Below are 17,289 nucleotides of genomic sequence, written 5' to 3' on the forward strand. Positions count from 1 at the left end.
GACACACATTTGCCGTTAGGCTTTAATGTAGGACCATCAAAAAGATTTTATAACGCCATACACGATGAACGGCCTTGATAGTATAGACCCTAGAAATTGAACCCATGTTTTGTATTGATGAGTAAGGTTACATAATGTGTATTTTAAGACTCCTTCTTAAGATGGCCGCCATTCGGCCTCAAGTATTAATCGAGGCTTGCAGGTCTAGTTGCCTGCAAGATAGAAATAAACGCGAATGACCGTGCGTAACACTAATGAGATGCGGCATGCCGATGCAGCGAACTTGCGGCCAGACACAGACTCAACTAGCTGAATATCAGCCGCTCCGTTTGGGGAGGTTGTCCCATCCAGAGGTAGTGCGGTAGTCACACAAGCCACACGATAAAGTAAGTAAGTTGTGAACCGCTGTAACACCGATAGATGTATATTGGTATTTAACGTGACAAAGGTTGCCCTGGTCTTATTTCACTATGTATTAATTTCGGCAGCTAAACGCCACGTAAACAGACAGTCTTTATCTAATCAACTACGGAGCGGTTTCTGTTCTTCCAGTGCACATATCAGTTTCTGATAAAACGTGGTGTTTCCTGACATAGAACATGGAGACTACCGTTGATAGGTATTTACCCAGAGTTTGTCTTGTGGAGGGGGTTTTTAACGTGCATGTTTTAGTACAGCAGGTTGTGAGATTGGTCTACACTGTCACAGTTAGAAACACGGACACAATAGTGGTGCTATAGACACAAGTGTGGAATAATTATATGTGTCCCACTGGCAGAAGGAGTTTGGAACACAGGGATTCTGTGGTGTTTATCCAACACAGCTGCACATAGTAGAGCTTTCTTATAGTTATCGTTTAAGTATGTATATATTTTTAGCAAGTCTCATGTTTTTCATTTTTTTAGAGGCGACGTTGCCCCTCGATAGTCCTGATGAGGCCCGGATTGAAGAGGGCGAAACGCGTTGACATACACATTGGCGAGATTGTGTTCTCTAATTGGAGTAAGCTTGATAAAACAAATCACTTAATATGCACTGCAAGGTACCATCAAAAAACATATAGGTACTTGTCAGTTGCTTGTCCATGAACTTTCAATCATCGCAATTAAGTGGATTACAATTATAAATTTGATATTGTGACCACGAGTATTCTACAAAGGAAGGTTGCTGGGCACAACCCTCTACTGACGATATGGTCAGCTTTAAGACTGACGGAATTAGATGTGAGTAATGTTTTTCCTTGTAAATATTTTTTCGTAAATATTCTGTATTTTGTATTATGCATTAATGAGTCATTGTTCTGCCTCGCACTTAATCAGTTGAATTAAATTTTGGAAAGTAAGCACTCCATGAAGACAGGAATGAGCACTGTTTTTCAAAAATATTGATTTAATTTATCCCTACCATTAGACCATTGTTTTGTTTATATGGAGGACCCCCTGCAAGCAGGTAAGTCAGGTTCTCCAACAGGAGAGGGGGGTGGGGGTGGTGTGCGCGTGTGTGTGGGGGTGTGTGTGGGGGTGTGTGTGTGTGTGTGTGTGTGGCGGTGTGTGTCTGTTTTTGTATGCATGCATGCGAGTGTGAGTCACGTTGAATGAGTGCGTGAATGATTGAATGTGAGTGTACGTGTATGTTGTGTGTTGTAAATGCGTGTGTGCATCAATGTACGTTGGTGTGTGGGTATGTATGTGTGCATGCGTGGGTGGATGTGGGTACCCGCGTGTGTGTATGTGTGGGTGTGTAAATGTGCGGGGGCAGGAGAGGGAGAGGGAGGACTCTGGGAGGGGGCGGGGAGACCCCTATTAGTGCCAGGAAGGAATTCCCTGGCACTGATAGTGCCTATCGCCATGGTTTTCGTGGCGGTACGCTTGCCACAAAAACCACGGCGATAGGCGGGGTCATAATCCCGCGTGTGGGATTGTGACGCCCGCCTTGCTGGAGACCGCAGTCTCCAGCCCAGCGGCCGTTACCACCCTGGCGGACCGAGTGGTACAGTGGCGGTGTGGCTTGAGCCAAACCGCCAATGTCATAATATGGGAAAAGGCACCGCCCGCCTGTTGGCAGTACCTTTTCCCAAATTACCGCCAACCGCCATGGTCGTAATGAGGGCCATAGTGTTTTGGGGGCCTTTCCTGTCACGGGCCCTAGGCCTACCCACACAAGTGAGGTGCCATTTTTATCGGGAGACTTGGAGGAACGCTGGGTGGAAGGACATTTGTGGCTCCTCTCAGATTCCAGAACTTTCTGTCACCGAAATGTGAGGAAAAAGTGTTTTTTGGGCCAAATTTTGAGGTTTGCAAAGGATTCTGGGTAACAGAACCTGGTGAGAGACCCACAAGTCACCCCATCTTGGATTCCCCTAGGTGTCTAGGATTCAACAATGCGCAGGTTTGGTAGGTTTCCCTAGGTGCGGGCTGAGAGAGGCCAAAATCTACAGCTAGGCACTTTGCAAAAAACATGTCAGATTTCAATGTAAAAATGTGATGTGTCCATGTTGCGTTTCCTGTCGTAAGCATTAGGCCTACCCAAGGTGAGGTACCATTTTTATCGAAAGACTTTGGGGAACACAGAATAGCAAAACAAGTGTTATTGCCCCTTGTCTTTCTCTACATTTTTTCCTTCCAAATGTTGGACAGTGTGAAATTTGAGAAATGCCCTGTAATTTACAAGCTAGTATTGGCACCCCGGAATTCAGAGATGTGTAAATAACCACTCCTTCTCAACACCTTATCTTCTGCCCATTTTGGAAATACAAAGGTTTTCTTGATACCTATTTTTCACTCTTTATATTTCAGCAAATGAATTGCTGTATACCCGGTATAGAATGAAAACCCACTGCAAGGTGCAGCTCATTATTGGCTCTGGGTCCCTAGGGTTCTTGATGAACCTATAAGCCCTATATATCCCCACAACCAGAAGAGTCCAGCAGACGTAACGATATATTGCTTTCAAAAATCTGACATCGCACGAAAAAGTTACAGAGTAAAATGTGGAGAAAAATTGCTGTTTTTTTCACCCCAATTTCAATATTTTTTCATTTCAACTGTTATTTTCTGTAGGAAACCCTTGTAGGATCAACACAAATTACACCTTGCTGAATTCAGAATGTTGTCTACTTTTCAGAAATGTTTAGCTTTCTGGGATCCAGCATTGGTTTCACACCCATTTCTGTCACTAATTGGAAAGAGGCTGAAAGCACAAAAAATAATAAAAATGGGGTATGTCCCAGTCAAATGCCAAAATTGTGTTGAAAAATTGGGTTTTCTGATTCAAGTCTGCCTTTTCCTGAAAGCTTGGAAGATGGTGATTTCAGCACCGCAAACACTTTGTTGATTCCATTTTCAGGGAAAAAACCATAAGCCTTCTTCTGCAGCCCTTTTTTCCCATGGGTAGCTTATGTGGACAAAAAGTTATGAGGGCCTAAGGGCGAACTGCACCAAATAGCCCAAAAAAAGGCGTGGCACCTGAAAGGGGGGGGGGGGGGGGGGGGGCAGGTAGTAGGCCTGGCAGCGTAGGGGTTAAGGAGCACACAAATTGTCGACAATGCGCGTCCTTCCCAAATTCGCAGATACCTACTAGATGGAACAACACTCAGGTAAATAAAGGCGTGCTGGCGCTCACGTGATGAACTGCCTTATGGTGGGGGCCTTTTGTTTAACGCTGCTGCAGAGTATTTGCCCTCCTAAAGATTCAACTCAAATATAATAAAAGATCTTCAGCAGTTCGGTGCCCCTAATGAGAACAAGTGGAACAGACTTGTCTCCTTGATTTCCTCCCCTACTTCTCTCTCACTCTTTTTTTCTGCTGAAGACAGATGGGTCTCATTAGAGATTTTCGTATTTAATGTGGTTTTCTTACATAACTTTTAAAGTTTTCAAGTTCCATTTAGAATTGTGTCTCGTTGCCCTTTTGTCTGTGGTTTTATTTTATACTTGTCAAAATCGAGCAGGGTACTGCTACCCCTCCTCCTAGTGCCGATGTTTCACACAGCTCAAATTAAGTAATGATTTGCAGAGTGAAAAAAGGACCACGATGAAGGAAAACTTATTTTACGTAATGATTGATTAATGGGGATATGTTGTCTGTCTCCATATTATTACAAGCTGTTTGTCTTCTTGATCTAAAGTCATGTATTTATTTGAGCTACTTTGTTTAATGAAGAAATACAGCACTCATATTTGGGCTCACATCTTATTTAATTTAGAGCAATGTGTTCGGGCTCAGAAAAGAATGTGGTGGTCAGCATCACATTCCAATAGTCTCTAGTTAATAGAGAAAGCAGAGAGCCTGCACTGTCCCTCTGTAGCTTTCAAAGCCATTATTCTGTTCATTATAAAGAGTTATGTCACAGTACTAGTTGGCTTGGTGCCTGCGCTAGGGTATCTGTCCTCGGTGAGGGCCCCTTACTTGTTGGGGGCCCAAAGACCCTGTTGACCCCCATTGTAGGGAAAGTCCCCAAATAGCGATGCCCAAGCAGCACCTTATCCAGTGGAATACGTTTGAGATCAATATGTAACTGTCTGTTTCTGGAAGGTTGCTATTTGCCACCTATGTAGGATCCACAGGTTCTACACAGCCAGTCCCCTGTCCTATGAAAGGTTAGGGGCACTACTGGTTTGTCGCTCCTAGTAAGAGTGTGGCATCAGGATCCCTGGCTGCTACCCCGCCTTCGTCTCATGCCCAGTTCCTACAGATCCCTGACCATCCAAGGCGTTTGCGTACAGCCTCTGTGCCACCCTAGTTACGTTGGATCAGGTGACGCTGGAACCTTGGAGTACGTGACGTCAACACCTGATTCCGGGGACAGCTGCAGAAGGCTTCATTGATCAGAATCCCTGCAGCCGGGAAGCAGCAGCGGGAGTTGGTGAGCGCCACACCCAACACACAGCCCCCTCCTTAACTCCCCCCTTCCCGGTCCCCGCATGTGAAAATATCCCTCCCACTACAGCCTTCTTTCCATGAATAAACGCATGACATAGGCCATATTTATTACAGATGCTGGAATAGTTGCTCAGTCTGTGTTGTACATTGTGCCGTTTAAATGGTGCTTTCTCAACCTATTAAAGCCTCAAAACGCTTGCTTTAAATGACCTACAGGGCTAAAGATGTGTTAAGTTAGTAGTAACCAATCGCTGTTTACTTTAACAGAAGAGAAAAGAAGCACCTGCTGTCTGGGTGGTACGTAAATTATTTGTGTTTCTTATTCATGTCATGCAACTTACAACATACATGCCAATGTTTATGTATTTAGCCATTTAATGTTGGCTTTGAGACTAAAATGAATATCAGATTTCCTTGTTTCTCGCTCAACAAAGGGAGGGGTTGGTCTGTTTACTCTTTTGCTGAATTGCAACTCTAAAGGCTCAGCTTTTGGTCACACAAGAATTAGCAAGCGGTGAACAGCTGATAGTGACAGTTCCTGTTTTCTAGGCAAGTGTTCCTCCTTCAGCATGTCTTTTGTACTCTCACAATGAGCTGAATCGGTAAAAATGACACCATTCAGGTGTAGTGCGGTTAAGTCTGGGTGTGAGGTTTGTACATATGAAAGGTGTGATGTCAGGCCTTTCTACCAACGGAGCACCTGCTTTGGTTGCTGTTCAATTTGAAATTCTAGCTGTGCACTTTGCAGCTTAAGTAGTAGTTGTGGCGCAACGCAGATCTAATTGCAGATAACTGCTTTCAGCTGGGTGGTTTGGAGTCATTTGTGGGGCAAAAAACAAACCGCTTCTGCAGCCACTTTGTATATGGGGGCGTAGAGCACGGATGGCTTGGATGAGATGAAGGTAAGGGAGACAGTGCTGATGACCTTATCACTGAAGGTTTGGCAGAGTGCTAGGGCGATTGCAGGTTTTTTCACAATATTAGCTATCATTAACAGTTCACTTATCGAGAACCCTTTGTCCCTCAAATCATTCGCTGACACTGCATGGGGATCCACAGTGGATAGAACAGGATTACATCTATGATTATAGTACCTTCATACCAATTATCTTTTAAGACAATAATGAAAATACTCCAGAGGCCGGACTATTATTCCCCCCCCCCCCCCAACTGCCCAAAAAATTAACATAATGGAGTGATGAAATTGTAGTAACATAGCTTATATGTTGCATCTGTTTCCTGCACTTTGAGTACTGAGTCAGTCCTGTGGATTGGGGTGAATTCAAGTAATCTATACATGTACAGGGCCTTTTTAATGCGTCTTAGAAGTGGGCACTTCGGTCCTGTGATTTCATCTATGTTTTACCTGGCCATGGTAATGGTATGGTTGCGGAGCCTTGTCTCCTTGCAGTGTGCGGTTGGCGACTTGGTGATAGCCACTTTTCTAGCCCTGCCAAGCCAAATAGGCATGGTCCTGTCAGTTTGTGGCTCTTTGCCATAACACCAGGGCCAGGTGCCCTGGAGGGATCCTTAGAAACAGGACTTGCTTGACTAAGTTGGGAGGTATGCTGAAGGTGCCTGGCCTCCCACTTTACGATTTTCATCCCGAACCTCATTACCAGAGTTCACTGGCGTCTTTGCTAGCCCTATAGGAGTGGGTGGCTCCCAAGATAGCCAAAACACAGAGGTTGCATTATTTTTTGAGTCTTCCGTCTGACTTCAAAACAAAAAGCTGCTGTGGTTTCTGCCAGTTGCATTGACAACTTTCTTGATCAGGAAGACAGGATTAGCATCCAAGTGGGAAGATCAGCAACTAAGTAAGTAAACAAAACATTATCCTGCATAATGTCCAAAGGGATTGTGGAATTTAATAAAATATCTACTTGTCCGTGGGACAGGTTGCTTCATAAATCTACTTGTCATGTAAAAAAAGAAAATGTACTTGTCCCTTTGTGCCATGGAGTGCAACGGAAAATTATGGCAGCAATCTCATTATGTAAGAGCTCTGGTAACAGCCTCTCTGATTATGCCAGGGCTAATACTGTACTAGGGCATGAATACTAGCAATTTCCTTATTTTCCCACCTTTCCTCAGATCTACATACTGCCGCTGGAGAAAACAGTAAGCAAAAGTTCCAGGGTTGAAATGCCTTTGAGTCTGTGCAAATCTACTAGCTCGCATGTTTTAGGGATTTTCACCAGCTCTACTCTTCTCTTCTCTTTTTCTTTACTGAGAAAGGTTAGACATTTAATCATGATAAAGGCAGAAGTAGAAGTTCTTCCAAAGTTGGGAAAAAAGTGGTTGGAAGGAAAGTGAACTTGTAAACGCTCAATAGATTTTCATTTCAGCAAATCTACACATGCATATTTGCTTGTGCTAAAATACAGATCACAAATATTTTCTAGGAGTATGATTTCCTGTTCTACTTCTGTAAATTCTTGTGAATTCATGAAAGCCATAATTCTGCACGAATGCAAAGACATATTTCATGGGTGCTCTTTTGTGACTTTAAGAACTGGACCCCTAAATAGGTCTGGCGTTAACCAAGACCTGTTGTTTTTATAAAAACTTTATTTCTCTCCATTCATCAATCAGCTGGCTTAACTGTGAGTTGTAGCATTCTGCTCTTTCACAAGGAGCATACTGGCACACTAAGTAGTTTTGTTCAGTGCCAGGAAGTACTGTGGCAATATGTGCTTTTTGAGAGCAAAATATTTTTTTTCTTCAATGTTTGTTACAATGGGGAGAGCCTGGCAGCTCCCACAACAATAAAGTTTTACAAAAGCTATGTCAATACAAGACACGCATTGACAAAGCCAAAAGACTGACTACCAGTTTTGAATCGTTTGGCCTTGGCAATGCTTGTTAACTTTCATGTTTCCCATGTTGTTGTTGAACTGGTTAAACTGATTTTCTATCATGAATATTTTTGGGAAATACTAGCATACATCAACACATTTTACTAAACAATGCTTCTAAGAAATGGTATCTAACATTTCACAGTAATTTAGCAACCCATTTTTTTTCTAGTTGCACTGATTTTCTGAACATTATTTTGAAAGCAAAGAATCACCAGTCCTCCTTAGAAGTGTCTGCATACATTTTTATCTAATCAGAGAGCATTATAGAAGCATTAGATGTAGCCTCATATTGTTAAACTTTACAAACGTGTGTACACATTTTTTTACTGGAACCACTGACAGTAGTGCAGTCCTAGCTTACAACATTTATTTACAGCACTCACATTAATAATAAAGGCTTTACATTAATGAACCATAAATACAAGTTTGAACAGCATTAACAGAGAAGTGCAAATAATACCTCAACTGCAGACAGTTCCCTTCCCTGTAAACTGGCAGACAAATGAGTTGTGCTGCAGGGGGGTTGGATCTACTTGTCCCAAGGAAAGACTAGATATGAAAACGTGTTGTCCTTGACCCCAAACAAAATGTCCTGGGCATTGGGCTATAGGAATTCTACACCCCTGCTGCTCATGTTAGCATACCTTTAACATGCACTGGCAAATCCAATAGGCCCTGCCTATATATAAGAGCTATTGGCTTTGGCAATGTGACTTTGCCATTGTATACACCAGTGTGGCTGATGCTCAGCATGGCTAAAAGTTAGTGGTGTGGAGTGTCATAGAGTGGAGTGGGAGAGTAGTGTCATATAGTAGATTTGTTTGAGTAGAGTATTGTAGAGTTGAGAAGATAGAAGTAGAGTTCAGTGGTTCAGTGACAGAGTGTTGTAGAGTGCAGTGTCGTGGAATGGAATAGCGTGGAGTGGGTTGGGGTGGATTGAGGCAGTGGGGTGGATAGGATTGGAGTAGGGTAGAGTGGTGTGGATTGAGAGGAGTGGGGTGGATTGGATGGACTGGATGAGGTGGCTTGGAGTGAGGTGGATTACAATAGTCTGAGGCAGATTGTATTGGGGCCGATTAGAGTGGGTGGACTGAACTGAAGTGATAGGACTAGGGTGGAGTGGATTGGGGTGGGGTGAATTGAGGTGGGGTGAATTTGAGTGGGGTGAACTGGAGTGGGGAGGATTAGACTGGCCTGAAGTGCGGTGGATTGGACTGGACCAGACTGGAGTGCAATGGATTGTATTGGAGAGGAGTGGACTGAACTGGGGTGGGTTGAATTGGATTGGGCTAGAGTTTGGTGGACCAGAGTAAAATGGATTAGAGTGGGGTGGATTGGTGTTATGTAGGGAGGGGTGAATTGGGGTGGAGTGAATTGGAGTGGAGTGAATTGGAGTGGAGAAAAGGGGATGGGGAGATTTGAAATGGGGTGGGGTGGCGTGGGGTGGATTCCATTGGGGTGGGTTGGATGGGGTAGGGTGGTTTGGACGGATGTAGGTTAGACTGGACTGAGGTAGGTTGGATTGGATTGGGGTGGTTGGGTGGATTGGACTGGACTGGGGTGGTGTGGGGTTGACCATATGGGAGTGGGTGGGACTGGAGTAGAGTGGAGTGGGATGGATAGATTGGGTTGGAGTGGGATGGACTGAACAGCGGTGGGTTGGATTGGGGTAGAGTCAGGTGAATCAGAGTGGATTAGAGTGAGTGGGGTGGATTGGAGTAGAGTGGGGTGGATTGGGTGGGGAGGACTGGAGTGAGGTGGATTGAAATGGGGTGGGGTAGATTGGGGAGGGTGGATTTGTTTGGGGTGGATTGGAGTCGGGTAGATTAGACTGGGGTGAATTGAGTTGGAGTAGGATGAACTGGGTTGGAGTGGGGTGGATTGGAGTGAAGTGGGGTGGACAGGAGTGTGGAAACTTGGATTGCAGTGGGGTGGAGTGGACTGGAGTGAGGTGAATTGGTTTGAGTGGGGTGGATTGGATTTGGGTGAGATGGATTGGGTGGACTGCGGTAGGGTGGGTTGGCCTGCAGTGGGTTGGACTCGACTGGAGTGGGGTGGAACGGACTGGGGTGGAATTGACTATGTGGAGTGGATTGGATTGAGGTGGACTGGATTGGGGTGAGGTGCATTGGGCTGAGGGAGAATGGAGAAGGATGAGTTGGGTGGGTTGGACTGGAGTGGGGTGGGTTGGATTGGAGTGGGTGGCTTTCTTGGAATAGGATGTATGTTTTGGAGTGGGGTGGATGTTTGGTGTGAGGTGGATTGGAGTGGGGTGGATTGATTGGGTGGAAATAAACTGGGATGGATGAGAGTGTAGTAGACTTGATCTGGAGTTAAGTGGGGTGGATTGGTGAGGGGTGGATTGTTTCAGAGTGGGTAGATTGGAGTGAGTAAATTGGACAAGTGCTGGGTGAATTGGAGTGGACTGGACTGGACTGAAATGGCTTGGATTAGACTGAAGAGGAATGGACTGGAGGGTGGATCGGAGTGGGGCAGATTGGAATGGGGTGGTTTGGAGTGGGGTAGATTGGGCTGGAGTGGGGTAGATTAAGGTGGACTGCATTGGACTCAAGTTGGGTGGATTAAGGTGGAGTGGGATGGATTGGAGTGGGGTGCATTGGGATGCAGTGGATTGGATTGGAGTAAGCTGGGTTGGAATGGAATGAGTTTGATTGGATCGGAGTAAAATGGACTGGATTAGATTGGGGTCGAATGGAAGGGAAGACTGGAGTGGGGTGGGGTGGGGTGGGTTGGAGTGGGTGGTGGTAGATTGGACTGCAGTAGGGTGGACTGGATTAGTGTGGACTGGAGTGGGGTGGAGTGGGTGAGGTGAAGTGGGGGGGAGTGGGTGAGGTGAAGTGGGGTGGACTGGACTGCAGTGGGATAGACAGGAGTGTAGTAGCCTGGATTGCAGTGGGGTGGATTGGAGTGAGCTGAATTAGTTTGAGAGGTGTGGACTGGATTTGGGTGGGATGGATTTTGTGGAGTGGAGTGGAGTGGATTGGACTGGAGTGGACTGCAGTGGGTTGGACTGGATTTCCGTGGGGTGGACTGGATTGCAGTGGGGAGGACTGGAGCAGGGTGGATTGGATTGGGTGAATTTGATCGGTGTGGGGTGGACTGGATTGAGGTGGATTGGACTGGGGTGAGGTGCATTGGATTGAGGTGTATTAGAGTGATGTGAGTGGACTGGAGTGGAGTAGGGTGTTTTTTTTGGGAGTGGAATGGTTTTCTTGGGGTAGATGTTTTGGAGTGGGATGGGTTGGAGTGGGGTGGATTTGATTGGGATGGAATTGGACTGGGTGGATGTGAGTGGAAAGGACTTGATTTGGAGTGAAGTGGGTGGACTGGAGTGGGTGAATTGGATTGGTGTGGGGAGGAATAGATTGGAGTGGGTAGACCGGATTGGCTGGATTGGACTGGTGCAGGGTGGATTGCAGTGGGGTGGAATGGACTGAAGTGGGGTGGATAGGACTGAAGAGTGGTGGATAGGACTGAAGAGGGGTGGACTGGACTAAAGAGGGGTGGACTGGACTAAAGAGGGGTGGACTGGACTAAAGAGGGGTGGACTGGACTGAAGAGGGGTGGACTGGACTGAAGAGGGGTGGACTGGACTGAAGAGGGGTGGACTGGACTGAAGAGGGGTGGACTGGACTGAAGAGGGGTGGATTGGAGTGGGTGAATTGGATTAGTTTGGGGTAGACTGGATTGAAGTGGAGTGGATTAAGGTGGTTTGGAGTGGGGTAGATTGGATTAGAGTGAGGTGGATTAATGTTGACTGGATTGGACTCAAGTGGGGTGGATTAAGGTGGACTGGATTCGCGTGGGATGGAGTGGGGTGGGTGGATCGGAGTGGGGTGGATTGGGTTGCAGTGGGTTGGAGTGGATTTGATTGGACTGGAATGAGTTTGATTGGCTTGGCATGGGTTGGATGAGAATAGGGTAAATTGGAATGGGGTGGATTGGAGTGGGGGAAGACTGGAATGGGGTGGATTGCAGTGGAGTGGGTTGGATTGGATTGGAGTGGGTTGGATTGAAGTGAGATGGATGGTGGTGAATTGGAGTAGAGTGGATTGGGGTGAGGTGATATTGATTGGATTGGAGTGGTATAGATTGGATCGGGGTGGACTGGTGTGTGGTGGATTGGAGTGGATTGGATTGGAGTACGGTGAATTGGGATGGTGTGGTGCGGACTGAATTGGGGTGAGGTGGATTGGATTGAAGGGGGGTGAATTGAACAGGGGCAGTCTTTTGGATTGGACTGGGTCGGATTGGGGTGGGTTTGGATTGGAGTAAGATTATAGTTTTGGACTGAAGTAGGGCAGATTGGAGTGGTCAGATCTGGATTGGTGTGTGGCAGATTATTCTGGATTTAAGTGGGGCAGGCTGGAATCAGGCAAATTGTTTTGGATTGGAGTGGGGAAGATTATTTTGGACTGAAGTTGGGCAGACTGTTTTGGACAGAAGTGGGGCAGGTTACAGTGAGGCTGATTGAAGTGAGGCAGATTGTTTTGTACTGGAGTGGAGCAGACAGAAGTGGGGCAGGTTACAGTGAGGCTGATTGAAGTGAGGCTGATTGTCTTGGGCTGGAGTGGAGCAGATTCCTTTGGATTGGAGTGGAGCAGATTTTTTTGGACTGGAGTGGGGCAGATTAGAGTTGAGTAGACTGGGGCAGGGCAAATTGTTTAGAATTGGCGTGAGGAAGATTGGAGTGGGGCAGACTGCTTTGGATTGGAGCGGATTGTTGTGGATTGGCGTGGGGCAGATCGTTTTGGATTGGAGTGAGGCAGCCTGTTTTGGGTGGGAGTGGAGCAGACTGGAGTGGGAAAGATTGTTTTGGACTGGAGTGCATCAGATTGGAGTAGGGCTGATTAAAGTGGGGCAGGTGTTTTTGGAATGGAGTTTGGCAGATTGGAGTGGGGCGAATTGAAGTGAGGCAGATTGTTTTGAAATGGAGGGGAGCAGATTGGAGGGTGGCTGATTATTGTGGATGGGGGTGGGGCAGATTGTCTTGGATTGGAGTGGGGCAGATTGGAGTGGAACACAATGATTTGATTTGAATTGGAGCAGATTGATTTGGATTGGAGTGGGGCAGATTGGAGTAGGAAGGGTTGGAAGGTTTGAAGTGTGGTGGATTGGAATGGGTGAGTGGGTGGATTGGATCGAGTTGGGTGGATTGGATTGAGTGAGTGGACTGGAGTAGGGTGAGATGGGGTGGAATGGAGTGAGGCGGGATTGGGTGGATTGGAGTGTGGCAGACTGGACTGGAGTGGGGTGGATTGGCATGTACTGCATGATTAAGTGCTAAAGCATAATTTTGGAAATTACACATCAGAAAGAAACAATGTCATTGCAATGCTTATAACAAGATAATCATCATCTTTTGAGAATAGCGCACATGAGCAAATACAAGAAAAAAACATGAGTGCAAAGTGAGAAAAGAAGACTTGCCAAACTGAAAGAAGAGTTAACTATAGAAAATAAAACTTTACAATTTTGTTAGTCGCACTGGGCACATTTTTGCCTGTCACACACCTTCTGTTTGCAGGGCACTAGAAGTTAAAAAGAACAAAATAGTACCTCAATCACGTAAAGAGCAGCAGACAGGCATTGATTTAGTTGAATCAATGAGTGCTTGGTCCCTGCTCCACAGACCAAAACTGAAATGATGATATGCCAGCAGTAACCAATTATGAGGCTGTAAAGAAGAGTGCCATGCAAGCCAACAAATGGTAAGAAACAGGCGTGCTCCAAATCCTTTTCTGTTTACAAGAGTGTCTTGCAAGTGAGATGCATGCACTATGCAATGCTATTTCAAGCTTGAGCCTAAAAATGTGTCATGTTGGCCAGAGGATAACACCTAGTTAGCGGAATGTTTTTGCCTTTTTGTTTGCCAGAACATGGGGTCATTAAAAGGATGAGCCATCTCTTAAAGTTAAGAGAAAACATGTGGGGGGGGACGGGGGTGTATAGTAAAAGAGGTGAACATGGAAAAAAATATGTTGAAAGAAAAGTAAGCACAGTTGTTTCATAGGAACATTGCACAGGAAGACACGGATAACACATACTTACTAATTAAAATAAAAAGAGTTAATTACCTGTAGTGTTTCCCTGGAAACATAAGCAATTTGTTGCTCTGAAAGAGGCCCAGTTACTGTAAGAAAAAAAAAACATGGGTTACACATTATTATTTGATAATTAATTCAAAATTTTAACAGGCATATCTGCAATACATACGTGGCTGCATTACACTTATGACACATTGCTGAACCGCACTGCGATTCTACTGTGGTGCACTTGACACAAACTGTGAATGTGTCCTCTATTACATATAATGTGACCTGAGCGCTGCCGCAAACTTGCAGTTATGCTAAAGGCAGTACACTAATTGTAGGAAGTTGGCTCTGTATGTGCTATTTCAAAGTAAGGAATAGCATGCACAGAGTCCAAGGGTTCCCCTTAGAGGTAAAATAGTGGTAAAAATAGATAATACTAATGCTCTATTTTGTGGTAGTGTGGTCGAGCAGTAGGCTTATCCAAGGAGTAGTGTTAAGCATTTGTTGTACATACACATAGACAATAAATGAGGTACACACACTCAGAGACAAATCCAGCCAATAGGTTTTTGTATAGAAAAAATATCTTTTCTTAGTTTATTTTAAGAACCACAGGTTCAAATTCTACATGTAATATCTCATTCGAAAGGTATTGCAGGTAAGTACTTTAGGAACTTTAAATCATAAAAATTGCATGTATACTTTTCAAGTTATTGACAAATAGCTGTTTTAAAAGTGGACACTTAGTGCAATTTTCACAGTTCCTGGGGGAGGTAAGTTTTTGTTAGTTTTACCAGGTAAGTAAGACACTTACAGGATTCAGTTCTTGGTCCAAGGTAGCCCACCGTTGGGGGTTCAGAGCAACCCCAAAGTCACCACACCAGCAGCTCAGGGCCGGTCAGGTGCAGAGTTCAAAGTGGTGCCCAAAACACATAGGCTAGAATGGAGAGAAGGGGGTGCCCCGGTTCCGGTCTGCTTGCAGGTAAGTACCCGCGTCTTCGGAGGGCAGACCAGGGGGGGTTTTGTAGGGCACCGGGGGGGACACAAGCCCACACAGAAATTTCACCCTCAGCAGCGCGGGGGCGGCCGGGTGCAGTGTAGAAACAAGCGTCGGGTTCGCAATGTTAGTCTATGAGAGATCTCGGGATCTCTTCAGCGCTGCAGGCAGGCAAGGGGGGGGTTCCTCGGGGAAACCTCCACTTGGGCAAGGGAGAGGGACTCCTGGGGGTCACTTCTCCAGTGAAAGTCCGGTCCTTCAGGTCCTGGGGGCTGCGGGTGCAGGGTCTCTCCCAGGCGTCGGGACTTAGGATTCAAAGAGTCGCGGTCAGGGGAAGCCTCGGGATTCCCTCTGCAGGCGGCGCTGTGGGGGCTCAGGGGGGACAGGTTTTGGTACTCACAGTATCAGAGTAGTCCTGGGGTCCCTCCTGAGGTGTCGGATCTCCACCAGCCGAGTCGGGGTCGCCGGGTGCAGTGTTGCAAGTCTCACGCTTCTTGCGGGGAGCTTGCAGGGTTCTTTCAAGGCTGCTGGAAACAAAGTTGCAGCCTTTCTTGGAGCAGGTCCGCTGTCCTCGGGAGTTTCTTGTCTTTTCGAAGCAGGGGCAGTCCTCAGAGGATGTCGAGGTCGCTGGTCCCTTTGGAAGGCGTCGCTGGAGCAGGATCTTTGGAAGGCAGGAGACAGGCCGGTGAGTTTCTGGAGCCAAGGCAGTTGTCGTCTTCTGGTCTTCCTCTGCAGGGGTTTTCAGCTAGGCAGTCCTTCTTCTTGTAGTTGCAGGAATCTAATTTTCTAGGGTTCAGGGTAGCCCTTAAATACTAAATTTAAGGGCGTGTTTAGGTCTGGGGGGTTAGTAGCCAATGGCTACTAGCCCTGAGGGTGGGTACACCCTCTTTGTGCCTCCTCCCAAGGGGAGGGGGTCACAATCCTAACCCTATTGGGGGAATCCTCCATCTGCAAGATGGAGGATTTCTAAAAGTTAGAGTCACTTCAGCTCAGGACACCTTAGGGGCTGTCCTGACTGGCCAGTGACTCCTCCTTGTTGCTTTCTTTGTTCCCTCCAGCCTTGCCGCCAAAAGTGGGGGCCGTGGCCGGAGGGGGCGGGCAACTCCACTAAGCTGGAGTGCCCTGCTGGGCTGTGACAAAGGGGTGAGCCTTTGAGGCTCACCGCCAGGTGTCACAGCTCCTGCCTGGGGGAGGTGTTAGCATCTCCACCCAGTGCAGGCTTTGTTACTGGCCTCAGAGTGACAAAGGCACTCTCCCCATGGGGCCAGCAACATGTCTCTGGTGTGGCAGGCTGCTGGAACTAGTCAGCCTACACAGACAGTCGGTTAAGTTTCAGGGGGCACCTCTAAGGTGCCCTCTGGGGTGTATTTTGCAATAAAATGTACACTGGCATCAGTGTGCATTTATTGTGCTGAGAAGTTTGATACCAAACTTCCCAGTTTTCAGTGTAGCCATTATGGTGCTGTGGAGTTCGTGTTTGACAGACTCCCAGACCATATACTCTTATGGCTACCCTGCACTTACAATGTCTAAGGTTTTGTTTAGACACTGTAGGGGTACCATGCTCATGCACTGGTACCCTCACCTATGGTATAGTGCACCCTGCCTTAGGGCTGTAAGGCCTGCTAGAGGGGTGTCTTACCTATACTGCATAGGCAGTGAGAGGCTGGCATGGCACCCTGAGGGGAGTGCCATGTCGACTTACTCGTTTTGTCCTCACTAGCACACACAAGCTGGCAAGCAGTGTGTCTGTGCTGAGTGGGAGGTCTCCAGGGTGGCATAAGACATGCTGCAGCCCTTAGAGACCTTCCTTGGCATCAGGGCCCTTGGTACTAGAAGTACCAGTTACAAGGGACTTATCTGGATGCCAGGGTCTGCCAATTGTGGATACAAAAGTACAGGTTAGGGAAAGAACACTGGTGCTGGGGCCTGGTTAGCAGGCCTCAGCACACTTTCAATTGCAAACATAGCATCAGCAAAGGCAAAAAGTCAGGGGGCAACCATGCCAAGGAGGCATTTCCTTACACTAATGAAAGGCGCAGCCTCTGTTTGAAGCAGCCGTTCCATCTTTCACAGTGAAGGTGGCACCAGGCCTGCACTTCAAACAATAACCGGGATAGCCCTGCAGGCAAGTGCAGTGAGTAAATGCACCTGCCTGGAAGGGGATGTCTGTGGCATCAATGAGACTCCCCTTCCTCCACTTGTAGAGGTCTTCCTAGGAGGGATGCACTGTGTGCCATATCTTTGTGACAGGCACAGCACCTCCACGCAGCCTTTTTGCCACAGGACCTGCATTCATAATAAAAATGTGGGTGCGGAGACAATGCTAGCATTATCTGTATTATAGAAGAGGCTGAAAGAGAGTCTAAGGTCCGTTCTGTAATTCTCAAGTCCCCAAGGCTTAGAACAAAAGAGACACGTGCCAGATGCACCCTTGATGTATGTAATAAGGCCTTTGACTAGCCTCTGCCATTTCTGTGAAAAAAAACATTTT

The 17,289-nt window shown here is 46.6% G+C and overlaps 1 protein-coding gene across 5 annotated transcripts in view; it reads right to left on the minus strand.

Moving 5' to 3' along the window:
* MAP4K3 (mitogen-activated protein kinase kinase kinase kinase 3) overlaps positions 1–17,289 on the minus strand; it is a 960,603-nt gene that overhangs the window by 701,984 nt on the left and 241,330 nt on the right. For all 5 annotated transcript variants that reach the window (XM_069235044.1, XM_069235047.1, XM_069235048.1 and 2 more), the window contains exon 5: positions 13,841–13,896. In XM_069235044.1, the coding sequence (XP_069091145.1) occupies positions 13,841–13,896 (56 nt within the window). The remainder of the gene's footprint in view (positions 1–13,840; positions 13,897–17,289) is intronic.

This window comes from Pleurodeles waltl, chromosome 5 (assembly GCF_031143425.1).
Source record: "Pleurodeles waltl isolate 20211129_DDA chromosome 5, aPleWal1.hap1.20221129, whole genome shotgun sequence".
In the NCBI taxonomy this organism is placed as follows: domain Eukaryota; kingdom Metazoa; phylum Chordata; class Amphibia; order Caudata; family Salamandridae; genus Pleurodeles; species Pleurodeles waltl.